Here is a 21,096-nt window from a genome sequence, read left to right on the forward strand (position 1 = left end):
TTTTTGTAATAAGTATGTGAGTTTTTTATGACTAATGTTGAGTCCATGGATTATACGCACTCTCACCCTTCCACATTTGCTAGCCTCTCTATTACCGCGCACTTTTCGCCGGTATCATACACCCACCATATATACCTTCCTCAAACAGCCACCATACCTACCTATTATGGCATTTCCATAGCCATTCCGAGATATATTGCCATGCAACTTTCCACCATTCCGTTTGTTATGACATGCTTCATCATTGTCATATTGCCATGCATGATCATGTAGTTGACATCGTATTTGTGGCAAAGCCACCGTTCATAATTTTTTCATACATGTCACTCTTGATTCATTGCATATCCCGGTACACCGCCGGAGGCATTCACATAGAGTCATATTTTGTTCTAATTATTGAGTTGTAAGTAAAAAGAAGTGTGATGATCATCATTATTAGAGCATTGTCCCAGTGAGGAAAGGATGATGGAGACTATGATTCCCCCACAAGTCGGGATGAGACTACGGACGAAAAAAAGAAAAAAGAAAAAAGGCCAAAAGAAAAAGAAAAGGAAGGCCCAAATAAAAAAATGAGAGAAAAAGAGAGAAGGGACAATGTTACTATCCTTTTCCCACACTTGTGCTTCAAAGAAGCACCATGATCTTCATGATAGAGAGTCTCCTATGTTGTCACTTTCATAAACTAGTGGGAATTTTACTTTATAGAACTTGGCTTGTATATTCCAATGATGGGCTTCCTCAAATTGCCCTAGGTCTTCGTGAGCAAGCAAGTTGGATGCACACTCACTTAGTTTCTTTTGTTGAGCTTTCATACACTTATAGCTCTAGTGCATCTGTTGCATGGCAATCCCTACTCACTCACATTGATATCTATTGATGGGCATATCCATAGCCCATTGATACACCTAGTTAATGTGAGAATATCTTCTCCTTTTTGTCTTCTCCACAACCACCATTCTATTCCACCTATAGTGCTATGTCCATGGCTCATGCTCATGTATTGCGTGAAAGTTGAAAAAGTTTGAGAACATCAAAAGTATGAAACAATTGCTTGGCGTGTCATCAGGGTTGTGCATGATTTAATATTTTGCGTGATGAAGATAGAGCATAGCCAGAATATATGATTTTGTAGGGATAACTTTCTTTGGCCATGTTATTTTGAGAAGACATGATTGCTTAGTTAGTATGCTTGAAGTATTATTATTTTCATGTCAATATTAAACTTTTATCTTGAATCTTTCGGATCTGAACATTCATGCCACAATAAAGAAAAATTACATTGAGAAACATGTTAGGAAGCATTCCACATCAAAAATTCTGTTTTTATCATTTACCTACTCGAGGACGAGCAGGAATTAAGCTTGGGGATGCTTGATACGTCTCCAACGTATCTATAATTTTTGATTGTTCCATGCTACTATATATTCTGTTTTGGATGTTTAATGGGATTATTTATACACTTTTATATTATTTTTGGGACTAACCTATTAACCGGAGGCCCAGCCCAAATTGTTGTTTTTTGCCTATTTCAGTGTTTCGCAGAAAAATAATATCAAACGGAGTCGAAACAGAATGAAACCTTCGGGAGCATGATTTTTGGAACAAACGTGATCCAGATGACTTGGAGTGGACATCAAGCAATCAACTAGGAGGCCACGAGGCAGGGGGCGCGCCTACCCCCCTGGGCGCGCCCTCCACCCTCGTGGGCCCCTTGTAGCTCCACCGACCTACTTCTTCCTCCTATATATACCTACATACTCTGAAAACATCAGGGAGCACCACGCAAACCTTATTTCACCGTTGCAACCTTCTGTACCCGTGAGATCCCATCTTGGGGCCTTTTCCGGCACTCTGCCGGAGGGGGCATTGATCACGGAGGGCTTCCGCATCAACACCATAGCCTCTCCGATGATGTGTGAGTAGTTTACCTCAGACCTTCGGGTCCATAGTTATTAGCTAGATGGCTTCTTCTCTCTCTTTGGATCTCAATACAAAGTTCTCCTCGATTCTCTTGGAGATCTATTTGATGTAATCTTCTTTTGCGGTGTGTTTGTCGAGATCCGTTGAATTGTGGGTTTATGATCAAGATTATCTATGAATAATATTTGAATCTTCTTTGAATTCTTTTATGTATGATTGTTTATCTTTGCAAGTCTCTTCGAATTATCATTTTGGTGTGTCCTACTAGATTGATCTTTCTTGCAATGGGAGAAGTGCTTAGCTTTGGGTTCAATCTTGCGGTGCTCGATCCTAGTGACAGTAGGGGAAACGACACGTATTGTATTGTTGCCATCGAGGATAAAAAGATGGGGTTTATATCATATTGCATGAGTTTATCCCTCTATATCATGTCATCTTACTTAAAGCGTTACTCCATTCTTATGAACTTAATACTCTGGATGCATGCCTGATAGCGGTCGATGTGTGGAGTAATAGTAGTAGATGCAGGCAGGAGTCAGTCTACTTGTCATGGACGTGATGCCTATATACATGATCATACCTAGATATTCTCATAACTATGCTCAATTCTATCAATTGCTCGACAGTAATTTGTTCACCCACCGTAATACTTATGCTATCTTGAGAGAAGCCACTAGTGAAACCTATGCCCCCGGGTCTATTTTCCATCATACAAGTTTCCAATCTATTTTATTTTGCAATCTTTACTTTCAATTTATATCATAGAAATACCAAAAATATTTATCTTATTATTATTATCTCTATCAGATCTCACTCTTGCAAGTGGCCGTGAAGGGATTGACAACCCCTTTATCGCGTTGGTTGCGAGGTTCTTATTTGTTTGTGTAGGTACGAGGTGACTCGCGCGTGGTCTCCTACTGGATTGATACCTTGGTTCTCAAAAACTGAGGGAAATACTTATGCTACTTTGCTGCATCACCCTTTCCTCTTCAAGGGAAAACCAACGCATGCTCAAGAGGTAGCAATGTAGCATCCTCTTCCTCTTCCTCAGCTGGATCTCTCATCATAGAGGATCTACCAATGACTCTGGCAGTGTTATTCTTGACCCCCACTTTCATTTTCTTACTCTCTCCAGCAGTCTCTTCAGTTGGCTTAGAAGTTTCAACAGTTGAGACCCTGGCCTTTAAGGTTGGCACCCTCTTGGCAGGGGCCTTCTTGTGCATACCAGGTTTTGTTGCAACATTAGTTCCATATTCTTTCTTCAACACTTTCTTCTTGGAACTTACTTCCTCCTCAGCAGCCACATAGTCCTCATCCTCAGAGTCTGAGGTTCTCTTCTTCCTCTCTGTAGTAGCTGCCTTGGGCAAATTGCTTGGAGTGCTCTTGCTGCCATCATCATAGCTGCTAGAGGGACTAATGCCCTCACTCAAGTGCACTTGCTCTTCTGATTTGTTCTGGCTATCACGCTGGTCAGACATATTGGCAAGGCAAACTGACAGCAGACCCTGTGAATAGATGTAGATGAGTAGATTGGATGAGCATCACAAAGTGCAGAGTTTTTGCAAAACAGATGAGTCAAAAACTTAGTTTTAGTTTTCCTCAAAAAGCATCTCAGAGCTACCGATTTGTTAAACTCAGTGACACCGAAGCAACTTTTGGAGTCTAAACTAGTGAACTCGGTCAGACCGAGTCACGGTTTGGTGACTCTGAGATTGCTAGGGTTTCACAAAGAGTTGAACTCGGTCGCACCGATTTGCAACTTTCGGTTAGACCGAAAAGTGCAAGTGCTATGGCCTAGGACAAATCGGTGAGACCGATTTCTACAACTCAGTCGGTCCGACATGGGTTCGGCGGAAACCTAACCCTAAATTTTCGAGTCAAACTTAATCGAATGGATGTTTTCTCTGGATAGATTGATGTCATACGTGGTAAGGAACATGGCATTGCATTGTGCTAAGAATCAGAGTAAGGAATTAGCACAAAAGGTCGAACTCATACCCTAGTTCAGCGGTGAGTTCGCTACGGCGGCAGCGGCGGGGTTGAATTCCGTTGACGGTGATGGAAACCAGCAGCGGGAGGTCACTAGCGACGAGGAGACAATCCGGAGACCCGAGGCGGCAGAGCAGGACACGCGCGGGATGAGGGGTTTTGAAGAAATTTCCAAAATCTCACCCGTCGGTATATATATCCTAACCGTGTCGGTGTGACCGAGTGGAACAACTCGGTGGCACCGAGATGCAGAATCACAAGCGGTTACTACAACATAGTGTGACCGAAAAGTTCAAATCGGTTGCACCGAGACTAAAAACCTAGTTCAACTCAGTGAACACAGTGTGACCGAAGTGGATGGATCAGTCAGAACAAAATGCATGGAGAGGTTTTGGAAGTTTCAGTCTATGACGAATCGGGGACTCCGAGTGCTCCTCACACAGGGTGGTTCGAATCTGACTTGATCAAACTTTGTGATGTAGCATGAATAGAGTTTGAGACGAGAAAAGCATAGATAGCTAGAGGGAGTTCTTAGGCATTCTTGTCCATCCATTTGGCAAAATAGAAAGAACCAAACAATCAAATCAACAAATGGATGTCCTTGAATGAGTAAAAATATGCTATCAACATGCTCGCACAATAAAATGGCAAATGAAATATGTGGCAAAGCATGCACAAACACTCTAGCATCTATCAAGCAATTTGTGATGACTAGGTCATCTATATATGAGTATATTTACTTACGAGTCAAATGAGAATATTTGATCATAGGTCATACTCATCGATTAAGCACAAGTGGGGTTACCACTTTTACATAAAGCATTGTTGTGTTCACACCATTAGAGTTTCTTTAGCTCAATTGATTAGAGTAAAGCTCCCCTAGATGTGATATCCTCCTAAGAGGGATGAACTAACCTTTGGTTTTGTCGATGATGACTTCATGTAGATGTTGAAGATGTGGATGCTCAATGTTGATGTAGATCATTCGGAGCAATCCATTGGAGTGAGTTGCACTTTCAATACCTACACGGGTTAGTCCCACAAGGAACAAACAAGGATATCCATAAACATAAAGTGGTGTTCACCCAAGATGATGTCCATGAAAGCATTTAGTTACCTTGTCCCTTGTCTTACCAACAAGAGGGTTTGTGACTCCTTGAACTAGTGCAAAATGTGGAAGTTGTTTGCACTTATCCTCACCAAAATGATATGAGTGAAGTATGTTGGCGGAGTCACCCTCAAGAACTCTCTAGTTCTTCTTCTTCAGGATCCACATCATGATGGGAATCCTTGGAGTTGTAGTCATACTTGATGAAGTAGAACTTGATGTAGTCTTGGGAACCCACTTGACCAAGGCCTTAGGAGCTTCTTCAAATGCATCAATCTCCTCTTGAAGCTTGTCCTTGCCTTTGTGCTTGTGGTCTTGTGGTGGAAGATCATCTTGAGCTTGTGTCCCTTGGAGAGAAGTAGGATCATACTTCTCTTGTTGAGGAACAAACTTCGTCTTGAGGTATTGATCTTCATCCCACTCAACTCCATTGGCATTGAACTTTCGTTCAAAACCAACACCTTGATTCTTCCGGTGCCTTCCTTGATTGCGTACAATTTCCTCAAATTGCTTACACCCGGAAAGGCTCTTGTAAACACCTTTCTCTATAATTCCCTTCAATAAGCTATTTTCTTGCTCAAGTGTAACTTGGCTAAGAGAATCATTAGTGGAATCAAGAGAACTACTAGAAGCAACAACATTGGATTTAGCATGATTATTGTTACTACTAGAAGAAGAATCTTTCTTACTCTTGTTGCTAGATTTTACTTGTGGCATGTAAGTAGACAAGAGTAAACGCTTGGCAATGTAAGAAGAACTTTTCTTGCGAAGATCATCATTGATTGCTTTTAACCCATGCTCTTGCTCAAGGTTGAGCTTTTCAAAGCATAGTTTCTCATGAGTATTTAAAAGTTCTCGATGATCTTCCAAGGTAGTTTCATGAGCTAACTTAAGAGTGTTTAGTTCTTTAGTTAGACGCTCAATCTCCTTCTTATCATCATCATTTGTTTTATCTTGATTAGCATGATTAATAGCAATTTCATCATAGTTTTCATTACTAGAGTTGTCAACAAGTAAATCATCATCACCTAGCAAATCATCTTCATCACTATTGAAATCAACATACTCGGGGTGTGATACCTTTAGGCCTTTAGCCATTAAGCATCTTCCAATTCCTTCATTTGATGAGTCAAATATGTCATAGGAGTTGGTTGACACAAGTGCTAGACCGGCAACACCTTCATCCTAAGTATATTCGGAGTCGAAGTGATAACTTCTCTCTGAGTGATTGTCGGAGTCGGAGCCAGATACCCATTCACCAACATGAGCTTGATGTCTTCATTTTGTGTAGCTCCTTGATGACTTGTCCTTCCTTTTCGAATCTTTTCTTCTCCTAGAGGTTCTTCATTCATAACGATCATCTCTACTCCTCCTCTCTCTTGGTGGTGATTCTTCTCTTCTACTTCTCCTTTTGGGTGAATCTTCTCTTCTTTTGTAGGGAGTCATACACTCATTGGAGTAGTGTTCGGGTCTTCCACAATTGTAGAAATTACGCTCACGACTAGAAGATCTTTTGTCATTGTAGGACCTTGACTTGGAACTTCTTTCTTTGCTTCTACTCTTGTAGAACTTGTTGAAGTTCTTCACCATTAAGCTCAATTCTTCATTGAAGGCTTGTTTCTCACTTGATGATGTAGGAGCGTCACATGAGGCTTTGTAAGCACCACTTGTCTTGTTGTGGAGCTCTTCCTTATCCTTGAGTGACATCTCATGAGCAACAATTCTTCCAATTACTTCCGTTGGTTTGAGATCTTTGTAGTTGGGCATCATTTGGATCAATGTGCACACGGTATCATATTTTCCATCCAAGGCACTTAGGATCTTTTTGATGATAAATCTATCGGTCATCTCTTCACTCCCTAAGCCGGCAATCTCATTTGTGATGAGAGCAAGCCGAGAGTACATTTCAGCAACACCTTCACCATCCTTCATTTTGAACTTGTCAAGTTGACTTTGAAGCACATCCAATTTGGATTCCTTGACAGAGTCGTTACCCTCGTGCATATCAATCAAAGTATCCCAAATTTCCTTTGCATTCTCAAGACGGCTGGTTTTATTGAATTCTTCGGGGCACAATCCGTTGAAGAGGATACCGCAAGCTTGAGCATTGTATTGCAGCATCTTCAACTCTTCCGCGCTAGCTTCACAGTTCGGTTCTCTCCCATCAAAGAATTCACCTTGCAAGCCAATACACATAATAGCCCAAACGATGGGGTTATGTCCAAGAATATGCATTTTTCATCTTATGCTTCCAACTAGCAAAATTAGTACCATCAAAGTAAGGACCTCTACAGTGGTAATTTCCCTCGCTAGACACCATACTCTCCTAGGTTGTGAAACCAAGGCTATGATCACCAAAGCTATGGAAATCAAGAAAAATGGGGACCAAAGCTCTGATACCACTTGTAGAATCAAAAGTATGTCTATAGGGGGGGTGATTAGACTACTTGACCAAATAAAAATCTAGCCTTTTCCCAATTTTAAGTCTTGGCAGATTTTAGCAACTTAGCACAAGTCAAGCAATCAACCTACACATGCAAGTCTAAGACTATAGCAGCGGAATGTAAAACATTTGCATATGAAGGTAAAAGGAGGAGTTTGGAGGGAGCAAACGCAATGTAGAGACGGAGATTTTTGGCATGGTTCTGATAGGTGGTGCTATCGTACATCCACGTTGATGGAGACTTCAACCTACGGAGGGTAACAATTGTGAGAGTCCACGGAGGGCTCCATCCACGAAGGGGCCACAAAGAAGCACCCTTGTCTATTCCATCATGGTCATCGCCCACGAAGGACTTGCCTCACTAGGGTAGATCTTCATGAAGTAGGCGATCTTCTTGCCCTTACAAACTCCTTGGTTCAACTCCACAATCTTGTTGGAGGCTCCCAAGTGACACCTAACCAATCTAGGAGACACCACTCTCCAAAAGGTAATAATTGGTGTGTTGATGATGAACTCCTTGCTCTTGTGCTTCAAATGATAGTCTCCCCAACACTCAACTCTCTCTCAAGGATTTGGATTTGGTGGAAAGATGATTTGAGTGGAAAGCAACTTGGGGAAGGCTAGAGATCAAGATTCTTATGGTTGGATTGGAATATCTTGGTCTCAACACATGAGTAGGTGGTTCTCTGTCAGAAAATGAATGGTAGAAGTGTAGGCACGTTATGATGGCTCTCTCCACAAATGAAGAGTGGGTGGAGGGGTATAAATAGCCTCCACACAAAATCTAACCGTTACACACAATTTACCAAACTCTGTGGGACCGAATCATGGAACTCGGTCAGACCGATTTAGTTCAAAATGTGAACATTAGGATTTTCGGTGGGACCGACATGTCAACTCGGTGGGACCGATTTCATTAGGGTTAGGGCATAACGTAATCTCGGTGAGACCGATCACATAAACTCGGTAGGACCGATTTCTGCAATTGGCAAACAGAGAGTTGGTCAGGCAAACTCGGTGGGACCGAATCGCTCATTTCAGTGAGACCGAAACGTTACGAAAGGGAAACAGAAAGTTTGCATTGCGAACTCGGTGGGACCGATCGCTCATCTCGGTTGGACCGAAACGTTACGAAGGGAAACAAAGAGTTTCCATCTCGGTGAGACCGAAGTGACTAGGGTTTCTGGCAGTGGCTATGTCAACTGAACTCGGTGGCGCCGGATAGATAATTCCGGTGGGGCCGAGTTTGACTTTTGGTTTGGGACATATGTGGATATGAGAAAGTGATTGAGGGCTTTTGGAGCATATCACAAAGCATTTTGAGCAAGCAAGCCATTAAGCAACACCTCATCCCCTTTTAATAGTATTGGCTTTTCTTATGGACTCAATGTGATCTTGGATCACTAAAATGAAAATGTAGAGTCTTGAGCTTGATCCAATTTGTGTCCTTAGCATTTTGAGGGGTCCACATTTCTAATCCATGCCATGCCAATCATTGAACTTTCTGAAATGATCATCTTGAAATAACATTAATTCAATGAGCTATATGTTGTTAGGAATTACCAAAACCACCCAGGGATAGTTGCACTTTCACATAGTTATTTTCACCATATCCTCACTATGCATCTAACTCCTCGCTCGGGAATTTTCTTAAGCTAATCAATAACTTTAAATATAGTTTGATCTAACTATTCAATGCCAAAGCCATTCCTCGTGCTCAAGCTATCGCCGCCACTTTGACAATAAATATACATTATGCCCTTTTCAAAAATTAGTGAGTAGTCCTTAATATACGTGAGCTATACACGTGCCATGCGCCCTTTCTATCTGGAAACAAAGAAACATAATCAAATCTCAATCTGTATCCAACCCGACGCATGCAATGCCAACACCGGAGACATGGCAGCAGTGGGCGCCGCCCCACTCGAGGATCCTTCCCCTAGGTACGTTTTCCCCAACTACTATGTGCGGCGGCCGGACCCCTGCCACCACTGATAACGTGGTGCAACAATACAATAGCAGGAATGCAAGATGCATATTACCTTAACGTATAAGAAAATATGATTTATCTCCTTGGCATCCTGTTCCGAGTTGTCTCCTCTCACACCATGACCACACCACATACAGATTGCTTAATAGGCCAATTGAACTCCACACAAATGAAAATACCAAAGTAGAAAAATCCTATATCCACATAAGAATGATGGCATCCTGGTGATCACAAATGAGAATGGAATGGTCAATTAATTATCCAAGCTGAAACATATGGGAGTGATGCACAAGTGAAGATCAAACATGTAGCAGCACGGACATCCCAATGGTCAGGCATCTCCCCTTCCACCACAGAGTCCACCCTTCTCAAATTTCAGGGAAATCCAGAAAAACAAGGTTGCAAAGAAATTAAAGGTAAGTAGAAACTTCGATACCTGTCAACTCAAATGCACACATTAAAAACTTAGATACCTGTGAACTCAGGCACACACATTAAAAACTTAGATACCACAGAGGAGGATGCAAGGATCATCAAGTCTAAGCATGGCTTGACCTTATTCTCTTGATTGCTGCATGCCACAACCATTGTCTCAAATTGGTGCAAGCATAAGCAGAGACTCATTAGTCCATTGAAGAAGAAATTAAAATATTAAATCAGAGAGCAGTCCGTCAGTAGCTGTACATGGATGTGCATATGATAAAATGCATTTCCAATCTCTCTTTCGTAGAGATCAGCGACAACAACCAGGAGCAGTAGCGTCGCCCCTCTCAAATTTTCTCATCCCAAAAGACTCCGGTCTTCTCCCTGCACCTAGTACACATCTTCCCTTCCCCACAATTGTCAGCACACACCTCAAGCAAGATGAATAGGCCTGCAGGAGAAAGATGGCGACGACGGCACCATGGTCGAGATTGATGGCGACGGCGGCGGCTAGCGAGCGGGGCGGTGGCGGCCGCTGTCAGGTGAGGGAAAGATGGGAAAGGGGTCACAATCTGGATCTAAGGAGAGAACAAGAAAAGGAGAAGTGTGAAGACTGGAATTTTTCGTCGTGAGGGTATGCGGGAGGGAACGAAAGCGTTTTTTTCATCGTGCGGGAGGGATAGCAATGGGGGACGAACAAAGGACGGGCATAACGTGGTCCTGTGGCAGGAAAAGGAACACTATTCTTTCTTTTGAAATAGTAGAGACTATAACATAACTATTGGGACCCACCATAAGACCAATTTAAAATGAAAATCGTTAAAAAACAAACGTCAAATTTGACCAGAATTAACATGCAAAAACATATACATCTTCCACACTGTCTGTAAGGGATTTGTTAGGCTCTAAAGCAAAAATTGCCATGTGGTAAAAAAAATGACAGGAAAATTACCACGTTGCATAAAGTAATTGAAGTCCTTCAATTTTTATATATTAGTGACGCTCTATGACGCCCTATGTGTATCGTGTACAATCACGGATACTCAGACCAAGAGTTTTCACCACCAAAGCAATAGAAACTACTCCCTTTCATGAATCACAGCTTTTTAGACGCACTGCTTGAACACCATGAAGCAAGATAGAGAAAAAAAACTCATGTCTGAGTTGATCGACGGGTGGGTGAGAATGATCATATTGCTATCGATCGTTCCATCGTCTCGTCTACCCGCTGCAGATACAATTGTGCGCATGCATTTCTTAGCCAGTAAGGCAATCTCTTAGCCAGTAAGACACGAGGAGGAGAAATTTTATGGCACATGCAAAGAAATTGCTGTTGCCCTTAACTGGCATTCATTGACTGTCGCGGAAGGATGCAAGACCACGCGAACGCACCAAAGTTGCATCCAGTGTACTACTGGTTGCCCGAATTGTCATCTCGGTGAGAGCATAGCCAAGGGATGTGATAATAGGTGTTGAAGATAGAAAGGAAATAGCACCGCCGCTGTAATTATTATCGAATGCTAAGCTAAACAAAACTGCTAAAAGCAATTTCAAATGCTAAAGGAGATAAATTAAGAGAAAATAAATGAACCGAGGCACAGCACACTTTTGACGTCTGATCCACGAGCTTTGGGTTCCGGATGCAGTGGTCCGTATAGGAGAAATTGATTCTGATCCGCCTCCACGGCTCCACTAAACAATGCTTAATCCTCATTCCAAAGCTACAGATTCGTGCCAGGTTCAGGGGACGAGCACTTCAGCCAGAAGAAGAGTTCATCAGCACTAACCAATTTTTTTTTTTTGCGGGGGAGCACTAACCAATTTATAATAATAAAATCTGCCAGAAAGCCAAAACTAATCAAATCGAAGTCAAAACAAGGCCTAATCACATCCCGTCACGTTATCTTCCAGAGCTGGGTCCAGCGGAGCATGACAGGTGGGCCGCACGTGTATACGCAGAATCGCACCGCACGGACAGAACCCGAACGTTGGAACCGAGGGCCGGTTCGGAATCAAGCGAGCGAACTGGTCAGCGTCCACATCCGGCCGGGCGTGGGGAACCCAGTTGGCCTTGGCCGCCGTCCCGAGCCCGGCCAACCCCAACGACCGTCCCCGATTTCGATCTCATTTCCCCGGTCCCGTCGTGGTCGCCGCCCACGACTCCACCATTTTCACGCACGCCACCCCGCGGCCGCCGCCCCCCGCCGCGCCCCCCTCACCTTCGTCAAACCGACGACCGGGCGGCGAGAGCCGGATCAAACAATTTGGGGGAAAACAATCTAGGGATACACATCCGCAGCGAGGTCGGCGATGGAGGGGAGCAACCACGGGGGGCAGGGGCAGCCGCCGCACCAGTACCACCAGTACCCGCCGCATCCGCAGCCGGAGCCCTACCCGTACGCCTACCAGCACCAGCAGTACCCGCCGCCGTCCGCCGCGCCGCCGTCCCACTACCTCGCCCCCTCGACCTCCTTCCCGGCCTACTCCCCCGCGCCGCCGCAGCAGTTCGCGCACCACTCCGGCCCGCTCCAGCCCTACCCGCCGCCGGCGCCGCACCAGCAGCAGGCGTACCCTCCGCATCCGCAGCACGCGTACCCGCCGCACTCGCAGCAGCACGGGTACCCACCGCCGCCGTCTCCCTCGCCGTACGGTTACGACCCCTACCCGGCGTACCCCTCCTACCCGAGCCCGGCGCACCCCTCCTACCCGAGTCCAGCGATCTCCCCCAGCTCCAGCTTCCACCACCAGCCCCATCCCTCGGCCCCTGACCCCACCGCGGCCTCCTACCCGAGTCCGGCGATCTCCCATAGCTCCAGCTTCCACCACCAGCCCCATCCCTCGGGCCCCGCGGCCTCCTACGACCCGAGCCCGGCGGTCTCCCATAGCTCCAGCTTCCACCACCAGCCCCATCCCTCGGCCCCTGAATCCCCCGCGGCCTACTACCCGAGTCCGGCGATCTCCCCTAGCTCCAGCTTCCACCATCAGCCCCATGCCTCGGCCCCCGAATCACCTGCGGCCTCCACACCGCACTATCCCATCGTCGATGGGTTCGCCAACATGCACCTCTCCGGCCGCCATGACTACACGCCGGCGCCCATGTCATCGCCCTCCGTACTACCGCATTCTGCCTCCTTCTCAAACGGTGGAGGGATGCAGATGGTGCCGTACGGTACCGTGGCCGGAGGGTCACAGCATGGCAGCACGAGGGCGTCGCTGAAAGTGGTGCTGCTCCATGGCAGCCTCGACATTTGGGTGCACGAGGCCAAGAACCTCCCCAACAAGGACATGTTCTCCAAGAGGGTCAGCGAGCTCCTCTCCGTAGGCGGCAAGTCCAACTCTAAAATGACAAGCGACCCCTACGTTACCATCCAGGTCTCCTATGCCACCGTCGCTCGCACCTACGTCGTTTCCAATAGCGAGAACCCCGTTTGGGCGCAGAACTTCCATGTGCCTGTTGGCCATGAGGCTGCTGAGGTTGAGTTCGTCGTCAAGGACAGCGATGTCTTCGGAGCTCAGCTCATGGGAACTGTGGCCATCCCTGCCGAGAATCTCCTTTCTGGGGACAGGATTGAGGGCATCTACCCTGTGCTAGAGCCCAATGGCAAGCCGTGCGCTCCTGGTGCTGTATTACAGCTCTCTATTCAGTACATCCCAGTGGCTCGCCTTACAATGTACCACCATGGTGTCATTGCTGGTCCGGACTGCCTTGGAGTGCCCAATACTTACTTCCCGCTGCGCCGTGGCATGAGGGTGACCCTCTATCAGGATGCACATGTGCCCGATGGTTCTCTCCCAGATATCTGGCTTGATCATGGATTGCGCTACCAACACGGGCAATGCTGGCGTGACATGTACAATGCCATAAGCCAGGCACGGCGGTTGATTTACATTGTGGGTTGGTCAGTGTTCCACACGATCGACCTCATAAGGGATGGAGCTGAGAAGGCACCATCACTTGGGGACCTGTTGAAGATGAAGTCGCAGGAAGGCGTTAGGGTATTGCTTCTTGTATGGGATGATCCAACGTCAAGGAGTATTCTCGGCTTTAAGATGGTATGAATTATTCATAGAGTCCAAATTGCTGTCTCGAGGTCTTTACACTACATGAAGAACTTTTTTTTGAGGGACAGTACATGAACAACATATCTTGCATTCAAACTGATAATTTATAGAACAACATTGTTATATCTTTTCAAATGTTTAGATGCTCACCTTATTAAAGGATGGCATAGCCCATACATGTTTGTTGCTGTAAACATACCATCATATCTAATGTTATCAAGTAAAGGAGTTACTAAAATATCTTAGCTGTCATATTAAACAATATCGAGAGGATATTCCTGAAACTACTGTCTGTATTTTCTATGTTATTTTCGTTAGATGCATATTCCATGTCTGGCCCCATTCCTGATTTTGGGAATTGATGTACTTGTAGGATGGTTTCATGGGCACACGAGATGAGGAAACACGTCGGTTTTTCAAGCACTCTTCAGTTCAAGTATTACTTTGCCCAAGATCTGCTGGGAAGCGTCACAGCTGGGTGAAACAGCAGGTTATCCCTGCCGCGATGGCCCACAACTTATCCATTATAATAGATAATTTGTTTCACTGAAACTATATGTTCACGGCACGTAGTGAATGTGAATGGTTTCATTTATCTACCAGCCATGACTTATGTATCCTTGGATGTTACTCCATATGATATATCATGCTGTTGTGTTATATACTTCCGAGTAGGTTCACTGTTTGGCCAGTAAAATAAATATAATATATCTAATCACAAAATGCAGTTCTATGGTATATCAAGTATTATATTGTACCAATCATTAGTGCCATTTGTTTAACATATGAAGGTCTTGAAAACCAGGAAACAGGAACCATTTTTACTCATCATCAGAAAACAGTTATTGTGGATGCTGATGCCGGCAATTATAGGAGAAAAATAATTGCTTTTGTCGGAGGTCTTGATTTGTGTGGTGGGCGCTATGATACACCTGGGCATCCTCTGTTTCAGACTCTTCAAACTTCACACAAGGAGGATTATTACAATCCAAACTTTGCTGTAAGTTTCTGATTCCTTATCATATACTTGTGTCTTGAAGCAGATTGTTTAGAAAGACATATACTTGTGTGTTGGTTCAGTTTCTCATGTACTGAGTAACAGTTACCATAGTCTTAATTTTGAGAAGAGTAGGAACCTTTTGTGATGTTTGGTTCTTAGTCATCAGAAGGAGATCATCTTGTACTAGGAATAATAATTGCATGTCACCATATTCTCAGTTTATTTTTGTCACTGCTCTGAAAGTATTTGCCCTTGTCATCTGCTTGCAGACAGTTGATGCCCGTGGCCCAAGGGAACCATGGCATGACTTGCATTCCAGGATCGACGGTCCAGCAGCTTATGATGTTCTGAAGAACTTTGAGGAGCGTTGGTTGAAGGCATCCAAACGCCATGGGATTAAAAAGTTGGGGAAATCAAACGATGATGCACTTCTCAAGATTGAAAGAATACATGATATTGTAAACATTGATGATGCAATTTATTTTAGCGACAATGACCCAGAGACATGGCATGTTCAGGTATTTACAGTTTTCTGTAATGGGAGATTCAAAGTGTTTTCCTTCTTGTTTTGACTCAGGCATTCAACTCTCCTAGTCTCTTTTTACTTTACAAAATAGGTGTTTCGCTCTATTGACTCAAACTCTGCCAAGGGATTTCCAAAGGACCCACGAGTAGCAACCATGAAGGTAACTGAAAACCGAAACACAGCATGACATTATATTCTACAGTTTGTGCTGCTGACTAACACTTTTATTTTTGCTAACAGAATCTTGTCTGTGGGAAGAATGTACTAATTGATATGAGCATACATACAGCTTATGTGAATGCCATCAGGGCAGCCCAACACTTTATTTACATTGAGAACCAATACTTCATCGGTTCTTCATTTAATTGGGATTCAAACAAAGATATTGGTAAGCATGTTCTAGAGTTCTCTGTTTCTTCTTTTGAATGATCTGACTAATGAACAGACACCCATCCTTAGAAGAATATTAGTGCACAGTCCAGTTGTATTCATTTCTGATACAACTCCTTGATTCTGTGTCCATCTAATGAAAATGCAGAATGTACCAAATTCTTTGACTGATCCCAACTCATGATGGTAAAATTGTTGTCTTTCAGGGGCTAACAATTTGGTACCAATTGAAATTGCTCTCAAAATTGCAAACAAGATTAAGGCAAAAGAGAGGTTTTCTGCATACATAGTAGTTCCTATGTGGCCCGAGGGTAATCCAACTGGTGCTCCTACACAAAGAATTCTTTACTGGCAGGTTCGATTAAGCACCCTTGTTCTTCCTAATTTGTTCTGGTGGAGCATACCCAGTCTGTTTATATTGCGTAATCACTTGTTTTGTCTTTCTCTTATATTGTAGAACAAAACAATGCAAATGATGTATGAGACAATATATAAGGCCTTGAAAGAAGTAGGTCTGGATGATATATATGAGCCTCAGGATTATTTGAACTTCTTTTGTCTTGGCAATCGTGAAATTGGGGACAGCCCTAGTACTCCAAGTACTGCAAATAATCCTCAGGTGTGAATTTCTCTCTTGTTTTTCTTTCAAGTTTCAACACGCTATGCTGGCTCTAACCTGCAGTTTTGGTTTGTTCCAGTAAGGTTGAACTGGTTTAGTTTCAATCATGATAATAAAGAGAGTAGTCATGACACGTTGAGCTTATGTGACCTTAGCATGAACCGAGTTTCTGTTATTCTTGGTAAAATATTGACATGATTCTGGTAGCCTTTATGATGCATGATGCACCACAGCATCAAAGTGTCAGTTTCTTTCTGCCACTGGCTCTTTGCGGATGAATCTTACTGTGAACGACCATATCCCTAGTTCTTAAAAGTAACTTGATAGAAGGTCTTGTTCTTTTGGTCATACATGTAGACCAAATGGCCAATGCATACAACTGAGTTTTTCTGCCAGAGACTACTTGAGCACTTTTGCTTAAGACAGGCCTTTGGATGAACAATTGAAGTGATTTCGCAAGTTATGTTGATGCTCTGCCAAAATTTTACATTTTTTGTGGGGATAGTTTGAACTTCTCAGTATTTGAATTTTCACTGGTTATTTGATGTACTAGTTGTTGTGACATGAAACTTATTTTTACTTGCTATTCAGGATCAAGCTAGGAAAAATAGGAGATTCATGGTTTATGTACATTCAAAAGGTATGATTGTAGATGATGAATATGTGATCATTGGATCAGCTAATATCAACCAGAGGTCGATGGAAGGGATCAGAGATACTGAGATTGCAATGGGAGCATATCAACCACAGTATACATGGGCAAATAAAATTTCTGCTCCGCGTGGACAGGTAATGCCTCATGTTTCAAGTTCAAGCTGCTGAATCACATCTTTTGGTACCTGCAGAAGACAGGTGTTTTCATGAGCTTGCATTTTGAGATTGTGCCTGCAGATTTTGTACTTGTCTTCCTGATGTTATGCGTTGCTTAGAACTGCTGCTTCATTACAATTGTTTCACCTTATTTAGAGAGACTGCCTCCAACTACACCCATTTAACATTTACCTTTTTTTCAATTATATATACACTAAACTATAGACATGTAATGACACATAAATACTGTTGGTGGCAATTCTACAAGTACAGTTATGTGAATATAAATACTAATATGTGCATTCTAAAACAGCAAGTGAAAAAGGTTGTCGGGGTATATCATCTCATCTCTTAGGGTAATAATCTAGTTATGACGCAGCTGGTATTTCTGGATTATACTCTTAAATCAAGTTTGGTGATTTTTTATGTAGATTTATGGCTACAGAATGTCCCTCTGGGCTGAGCATATTGGAATTATCGAGGAAGAGTTTAACCATCCAGAGAGCCTAGAGTGCATGAGGCGGGTTCGTCAACTCGGGCAACATAACTGGGATCAGTTCTTTGCAAATGAGGTGACTGAGATGAGAGGCCACCTCCTCAAGTACCCTGTAAGTGTTGACCGTAAAGGCAAGGTGAAACCCTTGCCAGGATGTGCGACATTCCCAGACATGGGCGGAAACATTTGTGGCTCCTTCACGGCCATCCAAGAAAACCTCACTATATGAATTATTCTTATGCAAGCATGCAATTGTTGGTGACTTCTTGGGTATTCTGGACAACAGAGATGCCGAAGTAGCATTTTCTGGTTCCTGATAACATAGGTAGGGAGAGAATTTCGCAAGCCAATATATAGGTAGCAGGCAAGTAGGGCAAGTTGGAAACAAGGAAAAAAAATGTTCAAGTCATTTCTGCCTTTGGCTGTTCCATTCTTAACTCATCATGTTCCTTTGACATGTACTCGGTCCCTGTATAGATAAGATGATGGCTTGCTGGATCCCTCTGAAGGGAACCTGGCGTTTGTAGCATGTAACAACCACCAAGTAAAATAGTGGTATGTAATTTCATGAAATTAAGTTTCTAGTACAAAACTGTAAATGCATCCTGCACAGTATTCTGGTTTGCTACTCTTGTTATCAATGGAAATTGGTAGGTGGATGTGGCAACCGGTTTCCAATTTTTTTGATCGAAGTATTGTTGCTTGAACCACCGTCATGCCTTTGCAACATAAGTTTTTCCTTCTTATTTTGCAATGCAGAGAAATGCATGTTAAAGGGATGACTGGGTTTCATAATAATCAACAAACAGGCACTAAAAGACTATGCCTAGAGAATAAGTGGAAAAAAACAAATTAATCTGTCTAAACCAGGTTCCCCAAATACAATATTATGCCATGAATTACATTCAAATATGGCTCCTTGAAATATCATTTCCTCCATCTCTCGGCCTGAATCTTTATGCCCATATACCTGTACAGATTTACAACAGTTGTGTTAGTTGAGTTCATTCAGATCAGTATAATTGCGGGGGTGATTTGAGAGTTGCGTTTACCTGCCGAGCATCATGACGGTGGCCTGCGGGTTGGTGCCGGGGGAGTACCTGAAGGTGGAGCTGTCGATGACCCTGAGCCCCCTGACCCCGAACACCCGGTAGTTGTCGTCGACGACGGCGCCGACGTGGCACCCGCCGTGGTAGTGCCAGATGGTCATGACGGTCTCCCTGCAGTACTGCTCCGGCGAGCGGGAGTCGTTGACGTGGCGCGGCAGCAGGTTGACGGGGAAGTTGGCCGAGTCGGTGAAGATGGACTCCACGGTGGTGTTGGCGTAGGTGAAGTTGGAGAAGGCGCGCGACTGGATCACCCGCTCGATCGTCTGGATCCCCCGGACGCACCGCTCCAGGTCCTCCGCCTCCTGGAAGTAGTTGAAGGTCACGGCCGGGTTGGCGCGCGGGTCGGTGCTGCGCAGCTCGATGTGCCCCGTCGACACCGGCCCCAGGATCTTCTCCAGGATGAAGCCGCCCCGGAACGCCCGCCTGTCCAGCCGCCGCATCGCCTCCGCCGCGCGCTGCAGCGCCTCCGGCGTCCTCTGCCCCGGCGGCAGCGTGCCGAGTTGCCCGGTCTGCGGGGAGAAGAGCCCGAAGCTGGCCAGCCGGCGGGCGCCGTCGGACACCGGGATGCCGAACTCGGAGCCGCTCACGCCCTCGATGAAGCTGCCGGACTTGGTGATCCCGACGACCTGCACCAGGGACAGCCCCACCGGCACCGGCGACGGGATGAAGACCGAGTTCATGGGGTTGTCGGCCACGCCCTGCCCGACCATGGGCTGGTCCACCAGCACCTGGATGCCGTGCGCCTCCAGGTGCACCTGCGGGCCCACGCCGCTCAGCATCAGCAGCTGCGGGCTCCCCAGCGTCCCCGCCGACAGGATCACCTCGTTCTTGCCCCCGTCCCGGAGGTACACCCGGTGCTGCACCCCCAGCGGGTCCGCGAACACCACCCCGTACGCCACCGGGTACGGCACCCCCTCCTGGCTCCTGAACAGGACCCGCGACACCGTGGCGTAGAGCACCACGGTGAGCCCCCGCGGCCGGGCGTGCCGGAGGAAGTCGGCGGCCGTGTGGCGCTGCCCGTTGTTGTCGAAGATGGTGCCGCCGATCTTGGTCCCCGTGACGTGGTCGAAGGTGAAGCCGTTGTCGGGGGTGACGCCGGCCTCCAGCAGCGCGTCCCGGAGCGCGGCCTGCCACGGCGGCACGTCCGGGCGGAACACCAGCGCGCGCTCCACCCACCGGTACGACGAGTTGACGAGGCCGGCGTCCCACCCGGCCGTGCGCACGTACTCGTTGCTGGCCCGCGTGTAGAACCCGGCGTTGAGGCAGCTCCCGCCGCCCAGCACCCGCGCCCGCGCGTTCACCACGCCGTCCGTGGACACGAACCGCTGCGCCGGGGACGCCAGCGACGTGTCGGCCAGCGCGTCCGTGAAGTGCTCCTGGTTGGACATGTTGCGGTAGGGGAGGCCCCCGCGCTCCAGCAGCAGCACCCGCGAGTGCTCCGACAGCGTCGCCGCCAGCGGGCACCCGGACGTGCCGCCGCCCACCACGATGTAGTTGTAGTGCGACACCAGCGGCGCGTCCTGCGCGTGCTGCACGAACCGCAGGTTCTCCAGTTGCTCTGCACACGCACGCCACCATCGGTCATTGATCATGATAACAGACACAGGCACGTACTCCGTACTAGCTGACATGCAAAACCCCGAACACACGCACCATCCTCCGAGAGCGCGACGACGCAGAGCGCGCCAAGGACGGCGGCGGCGAGCACCAGCGCCGGCGATCTCGCGCGGCCAAGTGCCATTTGCGCCGGCGAGCTCGGCATCCTTTGCGCTTCAGGGACGCGAAAAGTTCGCTTGGTTTATAAACCTCGAGTTAGCGCGCGGGTAGATCGAGGGTAGATGTGTTAAATAATGCGGAGGCGGTTGCAGTGCAAAGAACAGCCCCATAAACTTGTGTCAGTATAGAAAGGGAATGGTTATATCAAATGGAATGCATCGGTTGTGAAATGCAGAAGTGATGAACTTTCTTTTTAGACGGGAGGAGCTGTTGAGTATATCATATCAAATGCGATGAAGCAGCAAGGGGGAGGGTTTACTGGCCGATCTTGAGACGGTTTTGCGCGTGCACTATATTTCTCCCGAAAAAACTATACTCCCTCCATTTTTATATACAAGCACAAATACATATTACAGGTACCAAGGCAAAACTATGACGTGAGGAGATCGGTCCAAACTATAAGAAAATAATAAAATACCAAGAAAAACCTAGAAA

At 45.8% G+C, this 21,096-nt stretch overlaps 2 protein-coding genes across 2 annotated transcripts; one reads left to right on the top strand and one right to left on the bottom strand.

Annotated features, from left to right (window-relative positions):
- Positions 1-11,905: 11,905 nt before the first annotated feature.
- On the top strand, positions 11,906-18,435 carry LOC123049481 (phospholipase D gamma 1). The gene is made up of 10 exons (XM_044472394.1): positions 11,906-13,926; positions 14,309-14,425; positions 14,741-14,935; positions 15,205-15,453; positions 15,553-15,621; positions 15,702-15,849; positions 16,058-16,206; positions 16,309-16,470; positions 17,062-17,259; positions 17,712-18,435. Exons 1-10 carry the CDS (start codon positions 12,184-12,186, stop codon positions 18,003-18,005), a joined length of 3,324 nt encoding a protein of 1,107 aa, XP_044328329.1. The 5' UTR covers positions 11,906-12,183; the 3' UTR covers positions 18,006-18,435.
- Positions 18,436-18,492: 57 nt separating this feature from the next.
- Positions 18,493-20,703, bottom strand: LOC123049493 (protein HOTHEAD). The gene is made up of 3 exons (XM_044472403.1): positions 20,539-20,703; positions 18,829-20,443; positions 18,493-18,746 (listed from the first exon to the last, which is right to left on the bottom strand). The coding sequence occupies exons 1-3, from the start codon at positions 20,645-20,647 to the stop codon at positions 18,704-18,706; spliced, it is 1,767 nt and encodes a 588-aa protein (XP_044328338.1). The 5' UTR covers positions 20,648-20,703; the 3' UTR covers positions 18,493-18,703.
- Positions 20,704-21,096: the final 393 nt, after the last annotated feature.

This window comes from Triticum aestivum, chromosome 1A (genome assembly GCF_018294505.1).
Source record: "Triticum aestivum cultivar Chinese Spring chromosome 1A, IWGSC CS RefSeq v2.1, whole genome shotgun sequence".
NCBI classification, from domain to species: domain Eukaryota; kingdom Viridiplantae; phylum Streptophyta; class Magnoliopsida; order Poales; family Poaceae; genus Triticum; species Triticum aestivum.

Bases quoted from the DNA above. Each gene is read 5' to 3' on its own strand.
- LOC123049481 (XM_044472394.1), top strand. From the start codon at position 12,184: ATGGAGGGGAGCAACCACGGGGGGCAGGGGCAGCCGCCGCACCAGTAC. The intron at 15,622-15,701 runs GTAACTGAAAAC...TTTTGCTAACAG, and splicing joins CACGAGTAGCAACCATGAAG to AATCTTGTCTGTGGGAAGAA. The intron at 16,471-17,061 runs GTGTGAATTTCT...CTTGCTATTCAG, and splicing joins GTACTGCAAATAATCCTCAG to GATCAAGCTAGGAAAAATAG.
- LOC123049493 (XM_044472403.1), bottom strand. From the start codon at position 20,647: ATGCCGAGCTCGCCGGCGCAAATGGCACTTGGCCGCGCGAGATCGCCG. The intron at 20,444-20,538 runs GTGCGTGTGTTC...GTGCGTGTGCAG, and splicing joins CGTCGCGCTCTCGGAGGATG to AGCAACTGGAGAACCTGCGG. The intron at 18,747-18,828 runs GTAAACGCAACT...AAATCTGTACAG, and splicing joins ACCGTCATGATGCTCGGCAG to GTATATGGGCATAAAGATTC.